The sequence below is a fragment of the Poeciliopsis prolifica genome, unplaced genomic scaffold, assembly GCF_027474105.1.
Source record: "Poeciliopsis prolifica strain line A6 unplaced genomic scaffold, Auburn_PproV2 SCAFFOLD028, whole genome shotgun sequence".
In the NCBI taxonomy this organism is placed as follows: Eukaryota; Metazoa; Chordata; class Actinopteri; order Cyprinodontiformes; family Poeciliidae; genus Poeciliopsis; species Poeciliopsis prolifica.
This window is the reverse complement of record NW_026562403.1, coordinates 1,701,948-1,723,074: the sequence shown is the minus strand read 5'-3', so window position 1 is coordinate 1,723,074 and position 21,127 is coordinate 1,701,948. Positions and strand designations below refer to the sequence as shown.

Below are 21,127 nucleotides of genomic sequence, written 5' to 3'. Positions count from 1 at the left end.
TAAGACAACTCAACTGGTTCGTCATCTCCCTTCAGAAATGTGGGAGAACAGATAAAAGCTCTGTTATTGCTCGCTCTGTCTGAAGTGTTGTTAAGTATTCTTGCATAATTAACCTGGGTTTTTGCTTATTCCCAGAACTGCCACAGCATTTAAATGAAAGCATTAGACTTTCAAGTTTCAACTGACGCCTGCAACAAATGTTTCACATTAGACGAAAGGTTCTGATTTTACCACAGGCTTTTAGCTGTACTTGGCTTTGCGGGATTCAGAAGTTGTTAAATAGAGTACTCATTGAAACCTCACAAAGTATTAATGATTAATTATGTTTGGATCGAGGAACAAACTTGCAATGTTTAGCAGAAATAAGCGCAGGCTGGGCAAAAGTGGCTAAAACTACAATTAAATCCCAAAACCCCAAAAACAATCTCGCTTATTATTCTCCTCTTCATAAATTAAAGGTATAATTGCCTGATTACAATATGAATGTAGCAGCATCTGAGATGCATTATTTTCATTTTTGCTGAAGTTGAAAGTTGTATTTTTATTTATTTTTTTATTTTCGGAGAATAAGAGACGTTCTTAGCAAAATGCAATCTAAAAATTCAAAAAGATCGTTTTTTCTAAGATGGCCAGGGAAAAAAAATATAATTGTAGTTTCAGTTGTGTTTGCACAGTATTTAATATTTGATGACCTGAGAATTAAAGATGCACATAGTTTGTGTTCCACTTTTGTGACTGATGTACTGGACATGTATTTTATTGCTAAGTGAAATGTGGAAATGCAGCTAAATTACACCGATAAGAAAACAGTTTGTGTGATATGTTCTCCTGTAGATAAAGAGCCATGCAGTGTATATTCCCCCTTACAAGATTCTAGCACTTTTGCATTTTTGTCATAGTTAGATGTTTATAATCATCAAACCAATTGATCTCAATACTTTGACTATTATTTTTGAGAAGAAGCATCCCCTGCAGCAGGTAAAGCTGTGCCATAATTAAAAAATATATATTCTAGCATAGTCTTAGCTAAACCTTCTACTAACAGACTTGACTGCAGGGTGAAACATGATCTCATGTCAGTGTTCCTTTATAACACTAATGAGTGAAACACTTAAATATTTAACGTCCCTAGTTTCATCATCAATCTGGACTATTCATTCCCTATTAATGAGCAATAGTTCTTTATGAGCGAAGAAAAAAAATATCTAAATTATTTATTAATAATGTATTAGCCGGTAATTACATTTAATTCTAAAATGATCTAAAAATACTTGTGGATAAAATGAAAGGGAATATAGATATTATACAAGCACAACCAACATTTGGAATTAAATATACAAGTAAATAAATAAGAAAACCTTAGGTACAGGGCCACAACACAGTATTTTTTTCTCCTACACTTACAAATAACACATACTTAAGATGTTAAGATTATAAAATATGTTTTATTATAATATTAAGCCTCTACCAAACAATGTAGTATGTATCCTTTATTATTCTGATTTCACAGTTTTAATAGTGCCTCTGTGGCTGTGGGTAAAGATTTGTGTTCCCAGGTCATAACAGAAGTCCTGCTGAAGGCAAACCTTCTCTGTGTCAGGGGACGTAATCCATGTAAGTAACCCAGGTTTCCTGTGTGCCAAAACGCACGCAGGAAAACAGCCGAGGTAATGAAAGGTTTCCAGTAAGTTACGATCCACAGGAAAACATTCAGGAAGAAGTGCAGAGGTAGCACCTACCAGAACCAGGACTGTAAATCCACATTATGTAAATTTGAGAATGTCACCGACCACCCTAAGCACAGTGGCTTCAGGAGAATTCATGTTTCTAAATTCTGAATTAAAAAAAAAATGCTAAGACAAAAACTGTCTCCAAAAAGACAACGGTGGAACCATAAAGATTATAAAAAAACTTGACCATCTTTTGCATGAACTAAACATCGGAGGTCTGAAAGTTGCTGAACATTACATTTGCATCATTAGAAATCATTTCAAAATAAAACAAAGTTGATTAAACTTTAAAATGAAGAAACAACGAGATGTGTCTGTTTCACAGTTAATATATAAAATTACCAAAATTAATACCATGTGTAAGACTTTAGATTTTATCTCATGCAATAATTTCAATTCTATTACTCAAACAAGGGGACAAGTGGCTATAATTTGCATCACCTCTGACCTCAAGTAAACCTATTTACCTAGCACTAGCCGTTCAATAACTGTAGGAGGACCTACACCGAAACATTACCTGTCAAAATATCTCATTAAGAACCATAATATGGACGAGACCAACTGGCACTTGTCAGAGAAGAGAGCACCAGAGATGAGAAAAAGCAGTAAAGATCCCCATAAAACCTTCAGTCATGCTTGAGTTGCACTTAAGGACAAATTCACACACGTGTGGTTGTGTGTGTATGTGTGTAAGAAAGAGAAAAAGAGAGAGAGGAAGAAAGAGAGAGAATGAGAAAGTTCCAGCTCTTCATGTAGTGTCAGGACTGATGAATGGCTTTTGCTCTACGCTTTCTCATTACCCAGAATGCAGTCTGCTATAAACGATGTTTTGTGTATGGCAGTCAGGACCAAAACACTCTACCGCAAGATGCTGGCATCTAACCTGAACACCTGCTTCAGAGATAGAGTAATTACAAACTGGCTCCATGATGAAGATAATCTAATTTCCCCCAAAATTAATCTTTTACACAATATAACAGGATTGTGATTAAAACCAAAGTTGGAAGTATTAGACCCAGCTTTCTGCAGCTCAACAGAACATAAAGAAATACAGATAATGCAAAGCATGTATCAAGTAGTTCTTTGTGCTGTTTTAAAAACTTAGCAAAAGTATTCACACCTCTTGAATTTTTCTATAATGGCACACGACCAACTTCAGTTAATCGTGTTGGCATTTTTGGTGACAGACCAACACAAAGATGTACATAATTTTAAAGGGGAAGGAAAATAACGACTTTCAAATATTTTACAATAAAACATCGGAAAGTAGCATATAAATTCAAGCAATATATGCAATGACAAGACTCAGACAAGATGTGATTCACATTTGGCCTGGGCTATGTCATTTTCACACAGGAGTATGCTTTGCTCTAAGTTACTATGTTGTAGCTCTGGCATACTTTACGCTTATATGTAAAGTATGAAGTCTTTTAAACTCTCTGACAGGTTCTCAAAAAAAGATTACCCTGTATCAAACTCCACTAGCTGACAGGCTTTACTGTCCATTTTCAGGAGAAGCATTCCCATAGTACAGTGCTGTTAACACCATATTGTACAAAAGGCAGTGCGTGCTTCGAGTGCTACTCTTGCATACAAATCAGATTTGAGGAGTACTTGAGTATAAGTTGTTCTGTCAATAGGTTTGCCCTGCTGAGCTCTTCAGCTTCTCCAGAACTACCACAGATCTCAATGAATCCCATCTTTACTTAACATTACAGTTAAACACACTCTTTGTGGTGTTTAATGATGACTTGTTCAGTGCTTCCTTAGATATTCACAGCCTGAGAATTTGTTTCAATAACATAATACTTCTATTCCCTACTCCACAACATTATTTCTGGAAGGTGTCTTGAAGCAGTTTGCTCACTAAAAAACTCAGATCTTTGCAAAGCTGCTATATACCTATATATATAGATTTTTTTAAAAAAATAAAGTGCAAACAGATGCGACTTATTTCTTTATCAAGATGCTTTTTATTTTATTTCCATGCAAAAACTTAACAGACCGTGATACCAATTCACAAGACACATGTTAGATTTACTATGTAAAAATATGTGAAAACCATGTGCATTTTTCTTTCCATTTCAATAATGTCCTACTTCATGTTGGTCCGTCACATAAGATTCCAATAAAAATCTATATAAGTTTGTAGCTGGAAAGGCCAAAGGAGTTTGAACATTTTATAAGGCACTTTATATAGACCCACTTAACCCCAGTGCTTGGATTTTATTCCACATTTTTTCTCTTGTACTGTTTCCAAGACACAGAGAAATATCAGGAAGAATGGCAAAGAGGCAGTGATGCAGATACTACCATCTTGAGCATTTGTGTATTGTATCCAGACATCTGACTTTGTACAATATGCCTGAGCGACTGTGCCCCTCCATCCCCAGCTGATTCATTATTAAGCAACTCAATTTTTTTAAAATGGGAACACTTAAGTCTTGTTTTGGGTTTTCAAGTTTTTTACAGGTACAAGCAGGGGGACATCTATGAGAAAATGGTTGGGGACGTCAAGTTTACATTCTCAGCCACAAATGAACAGCAAGAATGAAAACTGAAAAACTAGCAACAAGCTTCATCATGAGGTGTTTTACTGAAAACACAGAGGGTGATCTGTTTTTATCCAGGGCATGACAGCTAAGACAGGGTTAGGGCTCTGGGGAAACGACAGGATATTGCTGATAAGGCATTTTAAAGACGATGCCTGACAGCTAATACTGTCTACAGAGCCAAACACGACAAATATGAGTCACTCACTCGCTGTTCATGTTTTTCTCTAGATAAAAGGCTACAACAATAATGTTCCTCCCGCTACAATTTATCTACTCCGTTTTATGACTCAAGGCAATTTTATGAGATCCAGACATAAATTTAAAAAGGCAGAGAATGACAGGAAACAACCCGAGGATAGACAGCTTAGGACTGATCTTTCCTATTTCTTCTCATTCAATTACATTCATAATCATTTGAAAAATGTTTAAAATATTGGTAATTTAGGAATGCAAACGACAAACACTGAAACAACAAAGCTGATGGTAAATGGCTTATGAGCTTTCAGGGATACTGAAAAATGCATGTTACAGTGATATAAATAAGAAGGGACGAAGGATTTTCTTATGCTCACTTCTTGAGCGGAAGAAAACAGAACATGGCAGGCAGCTAATGCATCAGCAGCTTAGCCATCTTAAGCACAAGGCTAAGCTACAGATATGTGCCTTAATGCTGAAAGATGATTGTCTCTCCTGATGCTCGTCAGGTGTACCCAAGTAATTTTACCTGTAAAGAATTGATTAAAATTATTTTTTCGTTCCAGAAAAACAAGACATTTCTTAAACCAGTAAACCATTAAATGTATTCAAACACTGCCTTCTTATTTTACCTCTTTGATTTGCTGTAAAACAGCAACAATTGAAAAGTGGGGAGTGCAAGTATGTGTTATTTAGCAAGGGGAAGAAAACTAAGGCGAGGGTTAGTACCGTAAACTTGGAGTCGTACGGGGGCGAGCTGGATGAAACAACTACATAACTGCTTTTAATTGCTGTTGTTTGACCCGTGGGTGACAGGAGGGATTTTCTTTTCTGATTGCCTCCTTAGCAGTTGACCAACTTGACCAACAGCTAGCTGTCGACTTCCCCTTGCTAAATTGCAGCTGCTAAACGTCGATCTTTGCTACTGGCCCGGGTCTCCCGGTTTCTCCTCTCCATAATGAGCTGTCTTGATGGACTCAGGACATGTGAGGTCTGCACCTCACTGCTCATTATCCAGGTGGACAAGCAGTGATGAAAAATGTATAGCAGAGGGGAGAGCAGCTTTCTTTTTTTTGCTGTTGTCATAGCAACTGCAGAAGCCGCTAATAAAACTGTCAGGTCCAATTTACATTGAGTGCAGATGTTAATTTAAATAAGGAACATTTCTTTACATGTTCCTGTTTTGAATTGCCATAAGGTATAGAATAATCATTGGATAGTTAAAGCTTAACTTAGAGTTTTAATATATTGATATACAATCTATTAAATTCAGGAAGTGACTAAAGACTGTCAGTTTTAAATGGAGGTTTTACATTGTTTTATTGTCTTCTGAGAGATCCCACTCTCATTTCTCTGAAACCAATTTCCAGCTTAAATAAATATAACTTGAGTGTTTAAGGGGTATGAATTTTTTGGGAAAAAACTGAGGGAAACTGATAGGAGGGAATTCCAGAAGATGCACAAAACTCAACAACACACAATCCAGAAAAAAATCAAAATAAAGTTCAGAACACAAACCAAAAAACAAATACATTTTCATCTGCATTACAATGAAAAAAGTCCTTGTCATAACTTATGAAAACAGAGGTTTATGTCCATTTTTGTAATGGTGTTTAAGAACAAAATAAGCCCCCAAAATGTTTTTGTCGTGATTGAACGTTCACAATTGAACTTTCATCACGTTCATAAATCACGTGACAGACCTTGGACCCGAGTCTGGACACCGAACTTAATCAATAATAAGTGACAAAACTTTTTATTCTTATTTCGATACAGAGAAACTTAGAGGACCCATTTCAGTTGAGGGATAGAAAAAATTTTGTTGCTTTAGTTGTTTAGATTTTTCACCAATAGATTTTTTTAAAAAAAACTCTGCAAACTTATCTTTTTAAACATAAAACTGTGTTTCTTTATTTTGTGGGAATATTACCATTCTGCTGTTTGTAACACTCACAAGAGACAATGGTAGAGTTACTGTCCTTTGGCCAGATGACAAGATTTGAGAAAGATATTCACAATGTCCTTCTAAATTAACCTCAGCTCACAAACTAAGCAGATCTCCTACCTGTTCGGTCACGAATGGCGAGATTTTTCCCTTTCTTCAAGACAATATCCAATTGGAACATGGCTGCACAAGGTAGATGAGGCTGAGACTCTGCATTAGGTCCAACAATGTTGATGCCCTGTAAACACAAGAAGTCCAAGTTATACAAATACTTCAGTGCTTTTTTAAGACTTTTATTGCAAAAATAAAATTAAAGTAAATTATTATAAATTTCACCCAAGTATTACTTCTTTGCTAGTTCATTTCATGGGTTGCCATTTTCAATGCACTGATTCCATTAACATTACACAGAGTTAAACCAACTTTTCTTGATAAAATCTCAGTCAAAGCAATCCACTAATCTTATATTCATCCAGGGTTGAATCAGTTAATATTTGACATAGAAATAGATTAGCAAAATAGATATAATCTGGTTGTTTTAACCAAACAGTTTTTAGAATGCAGGCACTTTTTTAGTAATTCAAATGTTTACATTTGCTATGGCTCTTAAAAAGATGGAAAAAAAAATTAAATAAATAAAAACAATCCCTGTAACCTTTTCAAAATTGTTAATACCAAATAAGTTTTTTGAAGACAAAAGAAAGCATTTTTAATTGTCTCAAAATAACATAAAATGCCAGCTTAAGTAGTACAGTTGAGCATTGTTGAAGGAGAAACTCATTTGGCACGTTGATCTCTCTCCCAAGCTTCAAATAGAACATCTTCTATATTAGTACTACAATCTGCAAGTGCCAAGTCTCTTCATGCATTGAAAAAAAATTATATTTACAAATTACATATTATGTGCTCCCTGATATTTACTGGAAAACGCTGAGTGCAAGAAAGTTCTTGTGAAAGGCTAGCAGCATGGGACTCTTGTCTACTGCCATCTTTTTTTTGCATGTCATGCTGAAGGCCTGAGGTCAGTGCTGCACTTTGACAATGAACCCCCCGATGGCTGTTTCCATGCCGCTTATTTGCAAGCCACAACAGGAACTGGGCCACTCTATGGGCTTCACAATAACATACTATCTTATTCAAGCTCTTGCAAATTTGAATCCACCATGTTTATTTCTCATTGTTCCCCATCAGGCAGCCCTTTGGTGAGCTCTGGTGTCATATTTCACCAGCTGTGGAGCTCAGACATGAGGCTAATAATAACTACAAAACAACATAAAGGGCTTGAGGACCACCAGAAAACAGAGAAACTTCATAAAAGTTATTACTGTAAATAAGAGATATGGGGAGTTTAAATGAACTGATATTGAGGTTACCAAATATCAAAACACTAATCAGAAGGCATTGTTTATAACAACACTGTCATTTTTAATTCTAAATGACTGACAATGTTCTCGTTTAACATCTTTGGGTTATGCATTAAGGTCTAGAATGTTGTCTTTGGACTTATATTCAGAATTCCAAATAAACATAATATTAACATCCATTTTTAATGGATAAAAATAAAAAAAAATGTACGAGTAAATTTTATTTTTTGCAAATCTGCTGTACTCTTGTGTGATTTACAAAGTCAGAATCAAATAAACCTTTACTGAGGGGTTCTAGGAACACTATGACATTCAGACTCTAAACAACGCTGGCCGAATGGTGACAAGATGAGACCTACTGAACATGACAACTTTACAAAAATAAATTACACTACATAAGGATTAAGAGTATGATAATAATTCCCATGTATTGTTTTTTTCTAAGCATACATAGCAGAACACAAGCATAACAGGTGTACAGGATTTGAAAAAGATTTGCTTACAGCAAAGCTTGTTTGAGTAAAAAAAACAGGTGCAGGATTAGAGAAAGCATGCAAACAGATGAAACAGATAGACATCCTTTCAAAACCAAAATTGAAAACTCAGATAAAGGAAAAATAAAAAGCTTTTATATCGAATTAGTAGCAGAAAAGACATGAGTGCAAACAAATAGATTCTATTTCTTGAACCAGTCCCTTTGTTTGGTCTTTCCTTTGGGACACAGTCCGGACACAGAATCCATCTCTGTTTAATCCCTTGGGCCTGGTTCAGCCCTCAGCCTTCAGTACTAATGACCACAGAGTGAGATGGACTGAACACCTCCACATTCAGAGTCACAGAAGTGGAACACAAAAGAAACCAAGTCAACACTAAACATAAATTCTCACACTTATCCAGTTTAGTGCTACAAAATTTTAAAGGTAACAAGAGTCATAAAGCCTAAGGACTTGAAAATATTGGCGGTGTTATATATAAATAAATTACAACATGCCTTGCATGCAGAACATTACTGTCTATTGTCATGTTCTGCATTGCAATGCATGCATCTATTGTCATGACAATGCATGCATGACAATGCAGAACATGACAATAGACAATCACACAGAACTGTATATTGTTACAGGTTATGTTCTTAATTAAAAAGATCTTTATTGTGGGTTGAACGAATGAGTCTAACAGTAACAGGTGAATGTTTTTCTTCCTGCAACACAGGGAACCTGGGGACATTTGTGAAAAGTGAGGAAGATTGCCCCATGAATATCAAAGAACTCGTGGCTTTGCTTCAAGGGAACAAGTAAAACAAAAGCTGAAGGATACCGACACAACACAAGTCTTAGCTCAGCTACGACAGCTCGGGCAGAGTTATCTGTCAGATCATGAAGCCAATGATGGGAGATGTGAAAGCATAAAATGTGTCAGGTAAGTAGGTAAGTAGCCTGAAATTTTCAAGCATTTTTATTTTGACCACTTAACGCGCTCTATGCCAAAGAAGTCTAATATCAAAGATAATTCATAGTCTAATACAAACTTGACAGACATCTTCAAGTTTAAGGGTCAGTATTATGTTTTCCAGACACATCCCACGTAGCAGACCAACCTGGCCTGGATCTGGCATTCTGCTGGAAACATCTGGCAAACCTCTGGCACTGCAAATTAGATGTCAACCACATCCGGGCCAGTTCTAACAATGACGGCACGGTTCACACAGGGCATGCCACACCTGGGCGAGTTTATCAGTAGATGATGTGGACAAACTTTACAGTAGTAAGCATTTGCTGAGCTCAGAGACGTGTTGAAAAGCCATTCAAAAAATTTAGTTCAACGGATTTCGTGTTATTGATGTTCTCACACCATAACAAGGTCTAATGTACAATTGAAATCCTAAAGGTCTCCATACAGAATACTGCAGCATGATCTGACTAACAGCTTTAGCCATAATGGTTGTATAGAGGGACTTTAGCATTAAATCAATAACAGATGGCAGTCTGAATAACTTGTGGCTGTACACCTGTTGTTTTTTTTTACCGTTCAGTCTGTGATGTAATCACAAACTGGAAATGGTTCCCTGACATTTCAGTCAGTCTATAAAATGGAAGACCAGAAAGATCAGTGTGAAAAACACATTTGATGTGGTCTGACATCTGACCCCCAATCCTGCTCTGTTTCTTTTTCACAATGAGTATGAGCAGAGACTGGTCTCTGTCTCCTAAGGACTATCTGCTGAAAAGGACGCCCCCTGGTCTCCGATGCCCCCTGGTCTCTAAGTAGCAATAACCAGGCCAGCCATACACCACCTCTGATGATTTCACAAAGGTTGCCAGTGCTTTGTTGATATCCGGACTGAAATACATGTGTTGCTGTTGCCTGTAAGAAACCTAGATGTTTTAAAATCACCATCCTTAGGATCAGGCATCGTCTAACTCCATAATGCCATAATGACTATAGGTTTTCAAAAGTGAAGAGCCGACCATTTTTAATGTCAGCCTTAGTATTTACATACGATCTTGAGAATATTAATCAGTCAAATATTTCTTTCTGGGCAGCAAAACATAATAGTTACTTCTTTTGTACAAGAGTAGCCTGGAGTTAGACCTTGGCACCGTATGTAGCCAGATTCTCATTTCTCACCGTGATGGCAGGTAATTTCCATGATCTGAATGTCCCTTTAAAAATATCCTGAACCTATTCCTGCTTTGTCATTAGCAGAAAATATCATTTTTTCACTCTTTGTCAGAGCACTTTCAATTACTGTTTGAAAACCCAGACTTTATTTATTATTTAGCACAGCACATGGCGCTTTGGCAACTGATTCCACTGTAATTTGTGACCAAAAGTATTCTTAAAAATCTTAAAACAGAAATAACTTTATATCTTAATTCAATTTTCTTTTTTTTCTTTTTTTTTTTGGTGAGATGAACCAATATGTAGATCATATGACCTATATTGAAAGAGTTTTGCAGTGCTATAACTAGGTTTAGCATAAAAGCAGTGAATCAATGAAACTCAGATTAAACAAATCACATCTTCAAGCTCTATTCACTTCCCTTTACTAGAGCAGTGGGGAGGGTTTCTGCTTCCCCTTTCAAGAATTTTGTCAGATCAACTTTAGTAGTTTTATTTCCTGACATAGTGATGGATGGTTGTTATCTAAATCATGCTGCTGAGCTAATGGTCCTGATGTTGAGGTGTTGGTATCCCGGGGTTATGTGTCTGGTAGAAAATTAGATTGCATTGTCACTGGCCTTGTTTGCGATTGATGTCCAATCCTGAAACTACCTTCTAATTAATCTATGCTGAATACCTTAATCTGAGCTCAGATGGAAACATTGTGCCAGGTCTATGATTTGCTAATCTGTTCATCTGATTATTTCATTTGCAGCAAACAGGACTCCTGGCACATATTTTAAACACATACAGAAGACAAGCATCTAAGCTTTCAAAAAGATGACTAAGTTAATACAGAGCCATACAGATTCAATGTCCCCAAATAAATAAAAGGAAACTATGTATTCATTCATTCTGATGTAGTTTAAATCTGTCATGAAAAGAGTGCTGACCCAGAGTCCCTCCTTCAGTGTTCAAACCGTAGAACTGAACACAACAGCACGGTACAGAGACCCTACAATCACAACCACATCTTGTAGGAAAGACTCTTGAGGTTTGCCAGTGAGGCCTAATACATTGCTAGAAATGTATTCGGTTTTTTTTTTTGTACTTGCACTAAATTTAGAACATATGGGGGAGGAAAACACTGAAGAAGACTGAGGTTGTTTCCAGCTGTATATGTCTTAAAATCCTCCTCTTATATTTTATGTAAGACCGAGTGGAAATTCAGTGTAAACAACAAAATATTGCACATTTTTACAGATACTTATCTTTGTTATTTTAAAAAGTAACTCACGCATCAACAAAATGTGACAGTCATTATCTGGTTGTAAGAAAGGATAACAAATATTTGCAGATTTTGCACCTGAAATCACCAGCTACTGACTGAGTCACCCAGAGATGGCAAAGGTGTTAGCAACTTTCATCCATCATTTTTTCTATGACAAGTGAACTGAATCCAGTAGATTATCTGTCTCTGTTGAATTCGATCCATCTTTGTACTCTATTGTGTCACAAAACATCTTACTTGTCTGGAAACTGTTTTACTTGTCTGGAAATGATTTAAAGCACAATTTGGAAGTCAAACATTATGCAATGCCTTGCAAAAACATTTGTGATCCTTGTAGTTTTTAACTAATGTTACAAAGTCAAACATCAATTAATTTGATCAGGATTTCATGTGACAGACTAACATGAAGTGGTTCATTATTCTGCCGTGAGAAGCAAATTTATTGTACATAATTGGTTGCACTGTATTTTATCGAAGACTAAACAAGATGTTAACATAATCAGTAAAAATAGACATTTCTGTTTGCTAAATGCCACACAAATCAAACAAATATTTTTGTTTTATTATTTCTGTCAATGTCAGAGTGTTGCAAAGGTAAAGCCTCCCTCCTTCAGTGTTCAAACCGTAGAACTGAACACAACAGCACGGTACAGAGACCCTACAATCACAACCACAACTTACAAAAGCCTCAGTTTTGATTTCATGGTTTAGTAAGATTTACCTTACTTACATAAAAAAAGGCTATATTATTTACAGTGAGGAATAAAATGTAATGCTGTCCCAGATATTTAAATATCTGTGGTCAACAGTCATTCTTTTCTGAAATTTTTCCAAAATCTCAAACTGTATGCAGTTTAATAATTTTGCCCTCAAAATAAATTCCTATATTTGTATTTCCATAGTTTATTTAGGAGTATCAGAGTAAAAGGAACTTTTTATTTGAAAACCTTTAGCTTCACAATCACGCACTATTGCGTTAGTCTGTTTTGTAAAGTCCCAGTGGTGTTGTGATTATAATAGGACAAAACGTAAAGACATGAAAAAGATGGAAATGCTTCAGTAAGACACAGTTCATTAAAATCACGTTGCGTCAAACATAATCTTAAAATGGTGGTGCAGTCCATTTATTAATGCTGATGAGAAACTTCAGTACGCGCGGCTATGAGAGTATGATTGCTTCTCAGTATGTGCACGTTGACCCTATGTAATGTGACAAGAGCCACTCGACTAAATAATGAGGTTTCTTTGGTGTGCTCTTTCCCTAATAACAGTCGAGCAGCCTGCTGTATAAATTGCAAGCTTCTTCCCACTCCGGTCCAGCTTGAGGTAATTATTCTTCTGACGTCGCAGGTGGAATGACAGGTAAAGCTCATGTCTGCTGGAACGAGCACAACTGAATCAACACACTGCATTCGCACACACAGCTGCAATTCCAACTTGATATTTGAAGTACAAACATTCTATCAAAAGTAGACACTTTGGGACATGCAGAGAGAAACAAGTTTTCTCTTCGGTTCCATTAATTCTGATCGTACAAAATGATTTTACAGAACAGATGGTAGCACATCAGTCTATCAGTGGCCCATGATCATAAATGAGAAGTCTAGAGAGGCAGCCTAGCATGGATAAAATAGAAAGCAATGAAGTGATTAAGTAAAATGATGGTAAATGAAAAGGAAAGAGTTAATTTGTACAGTGACACTATAAAAAAATCTATTCAGCTAGAACAAATGGACTCTGGTCTTTCTTGCTCAGAGTAATGGGACACAAATATTTCTGGTATCTTTCAATCAAGAAGGAAACTGTGCTTGCATAACTAACCACAAAATACTTGATGCTATCACAGTTTAAAATTCAGGCAAGGAATGTAAGATGGAACAAAATGTTCATTGTAAATATGCAGTACAAAGTGTACAAACTTGTTACATAAAATAGTCAATTTTACCAATTACATAAACTTTTTATGGCTAAAGAAAAATAAACGCAACTGCCTCATATCATAATAATAACCCGCTTTAACAACTGGCTTCTTAAAAGTTTTAGTTTTTGCTTATCTGATGGTTTCGATAGCATCAGAATTACAAAACTACATTTCCTCTTTTTTCGCTTTTATCGGTGCTGGAGGGAACCGCTTGAAATGACAGAGTTCAGGGGTTTTGCACAGGAAAAGTTTTCTAAATGAAAGCTCTGAAAATAATTTCTGTGTCTCTTAACTGCATTTTGCAGCAATGACGAGTTGTGTCCAGCATCTCCCCAAAATCCTTTTCTGTCCCAATTCAAACATTTTCAGCCAAATCTTGGTCTTCATTTGGAAAGCATGGTGTGTAAGCTTTTTACAGAACTTACTAAATCCAATATACAGCAAAAACTCTTTCACATGAACAAAATTAGCCACAACTATTTTGCAATCATGGTTTAAATATTACCCAGTCCATCAATCTATTTCTCTCTATCTCCTACTCACTTCTAAATGCCTCTGTTGCTCTTAAAGCTATTAGAGATTCTCTAAAACAACAATTCAAAGGATAACAAGGTTTGATCAGTGTCCTGTTTTCTCATTGCCAACATATCCTCCTCTCTACAGAAATAACCAATTCTGTCAGACCTGCTTTACGATAAATGACTTCCCAAGGATCATCCACTTGTACTGCCATCAACCCTCCTATCCATGATTACAATCAATAGCTCTTTTTTGTCCCTATGTGATACTAAATAAGTACTTTCTATGAGGTAAAGGAAATCCCTCCTAATTGAACGATGGCTTATGAAGAATTTATGCTTAACTACCAAAAATAAATCTTGCATAACCTTTCAAATAACAAGCAGCAGGGATTACTGGAGCACATGTGTGCCCAGATAGGAGCAACTACTTGAATAATGAGGAAGTAACTGAAGAATAGTGCTGGCTACTCACAATGTTTTCACACATATAATGAAAATACTTTTGAAGAAACTTGGTTAATTTGAATTCATAAACATTCTTTAAGATGATACACTTTGCCCTGTATTCACAGTATTAGCTCTAAAATTGATAGATTGGATAGATTCCTCTGGTGGTTTATTTTGGAAGTTAATCATCAATAATAAGTTGTTTTAAACTAACTAAATAAATGTATAACTGGATTGTGGTTTAGTCAGCTTATTTATTAAATTTTTTTGCCTATTAAAATATTTGCAGACTTTCGAATTGCCTTTTTGAGTTTTGGACATATCCGGATGTCCAAACCTCAGTCAGTTTTCAAGGTGGAAACTGAGCTATGTCCACAGTGAGTGGTTTGTCTTCTTTTGGTTACCAACAGATGAGAAACCAAGTGTTTAAAGCAACCACCAAGAACTCTACAGGGCTTTATACTATTCTTAGCCAATTTGTTCTGCTTGGTCTGCAAATAAACTCCAGACAAATCTTATATTTCGATCTCTTAAAGATGTCATCCCACTAACTGGATGTATCATAACTCACCTATTAAGTAATAATGGAGACAAAACCCAATAATTATAGTGAAGGTAGATATTTAATTACACGCTTGATGTTTTTTTTCTTTCAATTATCCACTTAGAAAAAACTGACATTTAACTCTGTAATTTGACAAGAGAACTTTAGTGACTTGCTTAACAAATCACTCATATTATTATGGTAATCCTTTGTACCATAATCCTTCATAATCTTACCTCAGCTGCCCTCTTTGTGTAACTCTATGAGAACTACCCTTCCTGGATACTGGGAATGTGAACCCAGTTTTGTTTCCTTCTACCAGCTGTTACAGAACTTATCCTCCCAGTTGTGCCAGATGAGCTCATCTCTGTTTGGTTTATGGCTAAAACTGAGTTATGCACATAGAAGATGAGAACATGAGGCATCAATGACTCCATGAATAAAACATTAATAAAGTCATTCAAGAACAGTCATTGTTGGAACAGTCATAAAGTCATATGACTGAATGGAAACCTGTAATACATTCTTCTCAGTCGTCTTACAAAATACTGTCCAATCAGGCTGAAGAGGATGTCTACACAAATTTGCCTTCCATTAAATAGAAACTAATGTCTAAAACACATCCTGGAGCCAACTACACAACAGAGCCACACTCCATAAATAATGAAGAGGGAAGATGTTCCACTGTGAAAGAAAGATTGAGGCGGAGGTGGTGGAATCAGAAATGTAAACAACGGAAGTGCATGAAGGGAAATATGGAAAACAAAACAGACCAATACCCTGAAAGACAAAATTGAAAAAACAGCTAAAATCCATTGATAATTGGGAGTGTAAGTGGCTTTCTGTAAATAAAAAAATACTTAGATATAAATCGATAAGAATTACAGCATCTCTTTCACACACAAACCAGATCAGATCATAGTCTCTGAATATGGTGACAAGCTCAGCTGGGAGCATCAAGTGTTGCTGACACTATAGAAAGACAAGCTGTTCACCCGCTGCCAACCAAAGCTGTCAACCCAAAAAAAAAAAAAAAAAAAATGAGACTTGTCTGCAATCCCACTGACAAAGCTCTCAAACTGATCTGGGACCAGGTCTGAAAAAACCTCTGCCTATCCTTCTCAGACATTTTGAACTCAGTCTGCTGACTCAGTAGCTCCACAACAGAAAAGACAGCTGATGTGTTTCTTTGTCTTTTATGCAACACAAGTGTCCATAGTATGTACTGTATATTTTTCAAGTTGACATGCAATAAGATAGGACTTGTTTCTTTTTTCTTTTTTGTATTTTCTTAAATGACCCCTGCCAATTTTTTTTCTGTTCTCTAACTTAAACAAAACATCTGCTGATGTCCTCTAATTGAATTATTAAATAAATCAGCAACGTTTCTCTCAAAATGTTCCACATGAATGCTTACCAATGATGACTAGCAAGAGCAGCGAGGACCTTTTTTTCACAGTAATCTACACGCAGATTGCATTTACAGATCCCCATAGGGTGCAAGTTTGTTAGGTCTCCTAATATAACATTTCTTCTGATTTTCTCCTTCTTACAGTATAAATTGCCATGCAAATGTTCAACTGAAGAAGCCAAATCTGATCTTCAGAATTCATTGTCAATGCCCTTGTCCTTGGTAGACATTGTGTTCTGCGTTGATTCCCAAGTTCACTGATCCGAACACAACTACACCAGTCTGGCAATTTCCAGCTGGGTTCTTGGCTGTCTTGTGTTAGTTTTACTTTTTCACACTTTCGTTTTCATATTTCTCAGTTTTGTTAATGGGAATAGATGTACCTATTGTCAGCTACAAGCCAAAGCACAAACTAAAAGCAAAAAAAAAAGAAATGTTCAAAAATGTTCATATGTGCTTTTCAAGTTATTTTCTCTGTACAGGGTCAGGGGAAATGCACAACAAAAATACTGTGCAGTTGTTTTAAAAGAGCACAGTCATATTCTAAAGAATCTGTGGGATTAAACACCCTTTTAAAATCAAACTCCAACTTTAAAAGAAAATATATTATTTTGGAGATACTCATCTTATCTTCAGTAGTTAAATGGTTTGGCACAAGGAAAGTGATGGTTGCCAAGTGTCATTAGTCACATCCCATTTAGCAACTTCAACCAGACTGTACTGGAAATGAGTGACAAGTCATTGCTGCTCAAGAGACCTGAGAGCCCCTGATAGTCCCAGCCTCCAGAATTGTGATGCAGAAATGCAGATCTAGGTGGTTGCCTCAGCCAAATCTGCCATTATGCTGAGGCACAGCATAAATACAGTATTTACATGACCAACTTACATCTGAATTCTCCTACATCAGCATCTCATTTTTAACAAGATTTGTGTCATGAGAGTGATGATGAATATAGGCAACCTATTGTGAAACACGGCATAGCTCAGGTATTTGAAGCACCAAGACAAAAGGGCTTAGAATTATGTGTTTTGTGTAAAATCTTCATCCTCTACCTGTGAGTTTAAAAATAGTACATAATCATTGATGCAAGTTTACTTGTTTTTCCACAAAAATGAATGGAATTCAAATCCAGCAGTCAGGCAGAAACAGCCCACAAGTGTAACTAAACAATCCCATCTGCAAAGACCGAGTTATGCCTTTTCCTCTCCAGTTTCCTCAGCAGATAGAATCACCTACTAAATGCTGCAAGTGCAGCAGCGGCACTTCAACTCCGGTCCACCTTTTGGCAGCTAAGCAGTCATAGATTTAAATTTTTTTTGAAATTATTCAGCTCAATTTACAAGCCCAGCACACGAGATAAGTAACAAGCAAAGTGCCATGTTGACTTTTCGCATTCAACGATGCATAAAAGCCTATAATACACATTGTGTGGATAATGTGTTTTTAAGAATGTGCAATTTTCATGAGAAAGAGACTGATTCAGCAACCCCTTAGGAAAAAAAGAGTCCCCATAAATCCTTGTTCTTGGATCTGTCCCTGATGTTAAAAACACATTAGCCAGTCCTAAGAGAATTCAACAGTGTGCATTATGCATGCACTGTATACGAGTGAGCATGAATGCAGAACAGGCAGAATTACGTATTTCAGAACCAAGATGTTGGATTTCTGCCTCTCCCTGACTATAGACATACACACACATACTGAGATTTTGAGGAGTAATGTGAGTTGATCTTTAAAATGGATGAGAACTGCTTCTCCAGTAGATGGATGCCTTGTAACTTCTCTAATGCCAGTCTGATGAGCACATATCTTCTTATTAGACCATTCCTCTTCAACCCCTGCAGCTATCTTCTCTATTTTTACCTGCTGTAATCTTTCCTCTTGTCTCTCATCCTCTCTATTCTCATGAAATTTCTGTTGCTCTGCCTCAGTCCTGCTCTCACATCTCATCCTTCATCCTCCTTTATCTTTCGTCTTCCGAGCCCCAGAAAAAAAATGTTTTTTTCTCTCTTTCCGGGCACGTTCAGCACCAAAACCCGAGAAGCAGGGATTTAGGACTCACATAAACAATCTGCCAATAATGGCTTCTCAAAATAGAAGCGCAAGTTGCAGGGCATGTTTCTGCACTTTACTAAATTCAAAACCAAACAAATCCCATAGTTATTTGGTGATTCCCTGTTTTATGTCAGCACATCCTCACCTCTTCCTCCCGTGTGCCCCTCCCTTCCTAGAGTCTGGCCAGTCTCGTGTCACACGAGCAGCCAGCTCAGGTTCCACGCTCGGCGGAAACTGGACACAACACACCCACTGCCTCCATCCTGCCATCCCAGCCACAAAAAAAATAAAATAAACAAACACCAACACCTGTGCCTAAGGGTAATGTGTTCTGTAAGCAATAAGTCCTGGCAAAGATCAGGTGCATGGAAAGTTTGTATGGAAATCTGCATGCAAATAGATGAACATGACAAAGGAATGGAAACGTTGGACTTACACTAAATTCTTTCATCCCGAATTATAAAACGAAACCTAACTGGAACAAGCAAATGCAACAATGCAACAATACCAGCATATCTTAGCAAGTAGATCTATACCATTTCACATCAGCCGGTCTAAAAAAAGCCTCCTACAAGAAAAAAAAAAAAAGCAGCAGGAAGACACTCCAAACATTATTTTGTATGCATGAATGAATACCTACAGTAAGGCTTTGTCCAACAGCAGATAGAGGCAGAGATAACATCCAGAGGCTGAACACGCTCCAGCTTACAACTGCGGCTTCTGCTGGATTACTCTCCTGTATGAGAGAGGCTCCCACACAAACACTAACTCCCTCCGCACCTCGCGCATGCATGCAGCAAAGGCCAACCAGCTGTGAGGTTTTTGGTTACCCCACAGACAGTCACTCACAACTCTGCACACTGCTCTCTCTCTCTCTCTCCGTCTAGCTGTCACTCAAGCACTAAACTCTGTGGCAATTCTGACTGTATCCTGACTGCTTTACTGAAAAATGCTAAAAAAAATTGTAAAATTGACTAATAAGAGAACAGCCATAATAATACTACAAGCAGTGCTTTGTTTAAAATGTTTTTGATAAGCTTAGCTATGCTTTACATATCTTCCCTAAAGCACTCAATACAGCTGCATACACTGTTTTCATGTGTCTCTCTTTTACAAGCTGCAATTAATGCTGTTTTGATTTTTGATTTTTGCTTTGTCTTGTGATGATTTACTCATCTTTGCAGGTGTTTTAGAAAAGTTAAAGCTCATGCAAGTAAGAGTTGTCCTTTTTTTACCCACTCAGCTGCTTATAACTGCACTCTGAAAGTAATATACTGGAGTCTGGTGACAGTCATCATTCACTGTCTAACACCCACTTCATATCAAACTGAGTTAATCTCAAGGAGTTAATGAAACACCTACAAAGGTGTTCAGTTTAGACAAAAATCATTACTGCACCAGTAGATACTGTACAGTGTCAACAGGACCTTTTTAGTGTGGAACATGTGCATCTGTAACAATAAGTTGTGTACAAATAAAAACAAAAATAAACAAAGAGAAACTTCTTCTGACTATTTTTATTTATTTTTTTTTTTAATCAAAGTTAAATTTCAGAAGGTGTGTAGCATTGTTCTCTACCTTATTACATTTTCCCAAATCTATACCTGCAGTGGCAGGTATAGTGGCCAAAAACATGAAAAATGTGTAACAGGGGCAAGAGCTGTAGGAATAAAAAACACCCCTGTGTACCAGTAGCGTGCGCTAGTTGGGTAATGGTTAGGACCTGCAGTAATATTTCACTACCGCATTGATGTATGACCTCTCCTTCACCCTACCTGCAGCAAGTCATTATGTTTTTATAGCTTAATGCTCAAAATAGTTTAGTTTTCTAACATAGCAAGCACAATATAAAATGTTGTCTCAATAACTTCACTTTTTCCACATTTACATAAACACACACTGGCATAAGTCAGAATATTGTTCATACTGCCAACCAGCCCATGAGTAGAGTCAACCCATTTATTGAAAACTAACAGGCATATATTAAAATTAATAGAGTCAATTGATAGAGTAAAGAGGGATAAAAACAAAAAAAGCAAATCTAAAAAACATCACAAACACAGTTGCAGATGAGGGTAATCAATATCTTGCGGGTTTCCGTTCCCTTTACATTCAAAAAGCTAAAAGCCAGACACCAGACCAGACAGAGGGACACAGCAACAGGGAGGTGCCACTTGGCTTCTTGGCACTGTCAGCTATGCAGTTTGTGGGTGTGCATGTATGCGCATGTATGTGGGAGAGAGTGTACTTGTTCTTGTATTACAGTAGAGTCAGGTCCCGGGACACGACAGCTGTCCCTTTCATGTCTGCTGTTGTGTTAGTCTTGATCAGCGCCGTGTCAGTCAGCAGGTCTTATGACTACAGTTGCTGAGTTCCCAACAACATACAGCCGCAAAACCAGCGGCATTACAGATAAAGACTCTTACAGGAAATGTTTATGATGCTGCGTTGCATGCCCCAGCACTGTATTTCGCCTAAGTCAAAGTCAATTTAAAACAATTGGATTTGGTAAAGTGTACGATGAAGGAAATAGTTTTAGTTTT

General features: G+C 36.9%; 1 protein-coding gene across 6 annotated transcripts in view; it reads right to left on the bottom strand.

The window, feature by feature from the left end:
- Positions 1-21,127, bottom strand: part of mctp1a (multiple C2 domains, transmembrane 1a) — a 127,019-nt gene that overhangs the window by 86,795 nt on the left and 19,097 nt on the right. For 5 of the 6 annotated variants that reach the window (XM_055049235.1, XM_055049237.1, XM_055049236.1 and 2 more), the window contains exon 2: positions 6,546-6,663. In XM_055049235.1, coding sequence (XP_054905210.1) covers positions 6,546-6,663 — 118 coding nt within the window. Of the gene's footprint in view, positions 1-6,545; positions 6,664-19,224; positions 19,324-21,127 lie in introns of those variants that run through there. The other variant, XM_055049240.1, reaches the window with a different exon arrangement.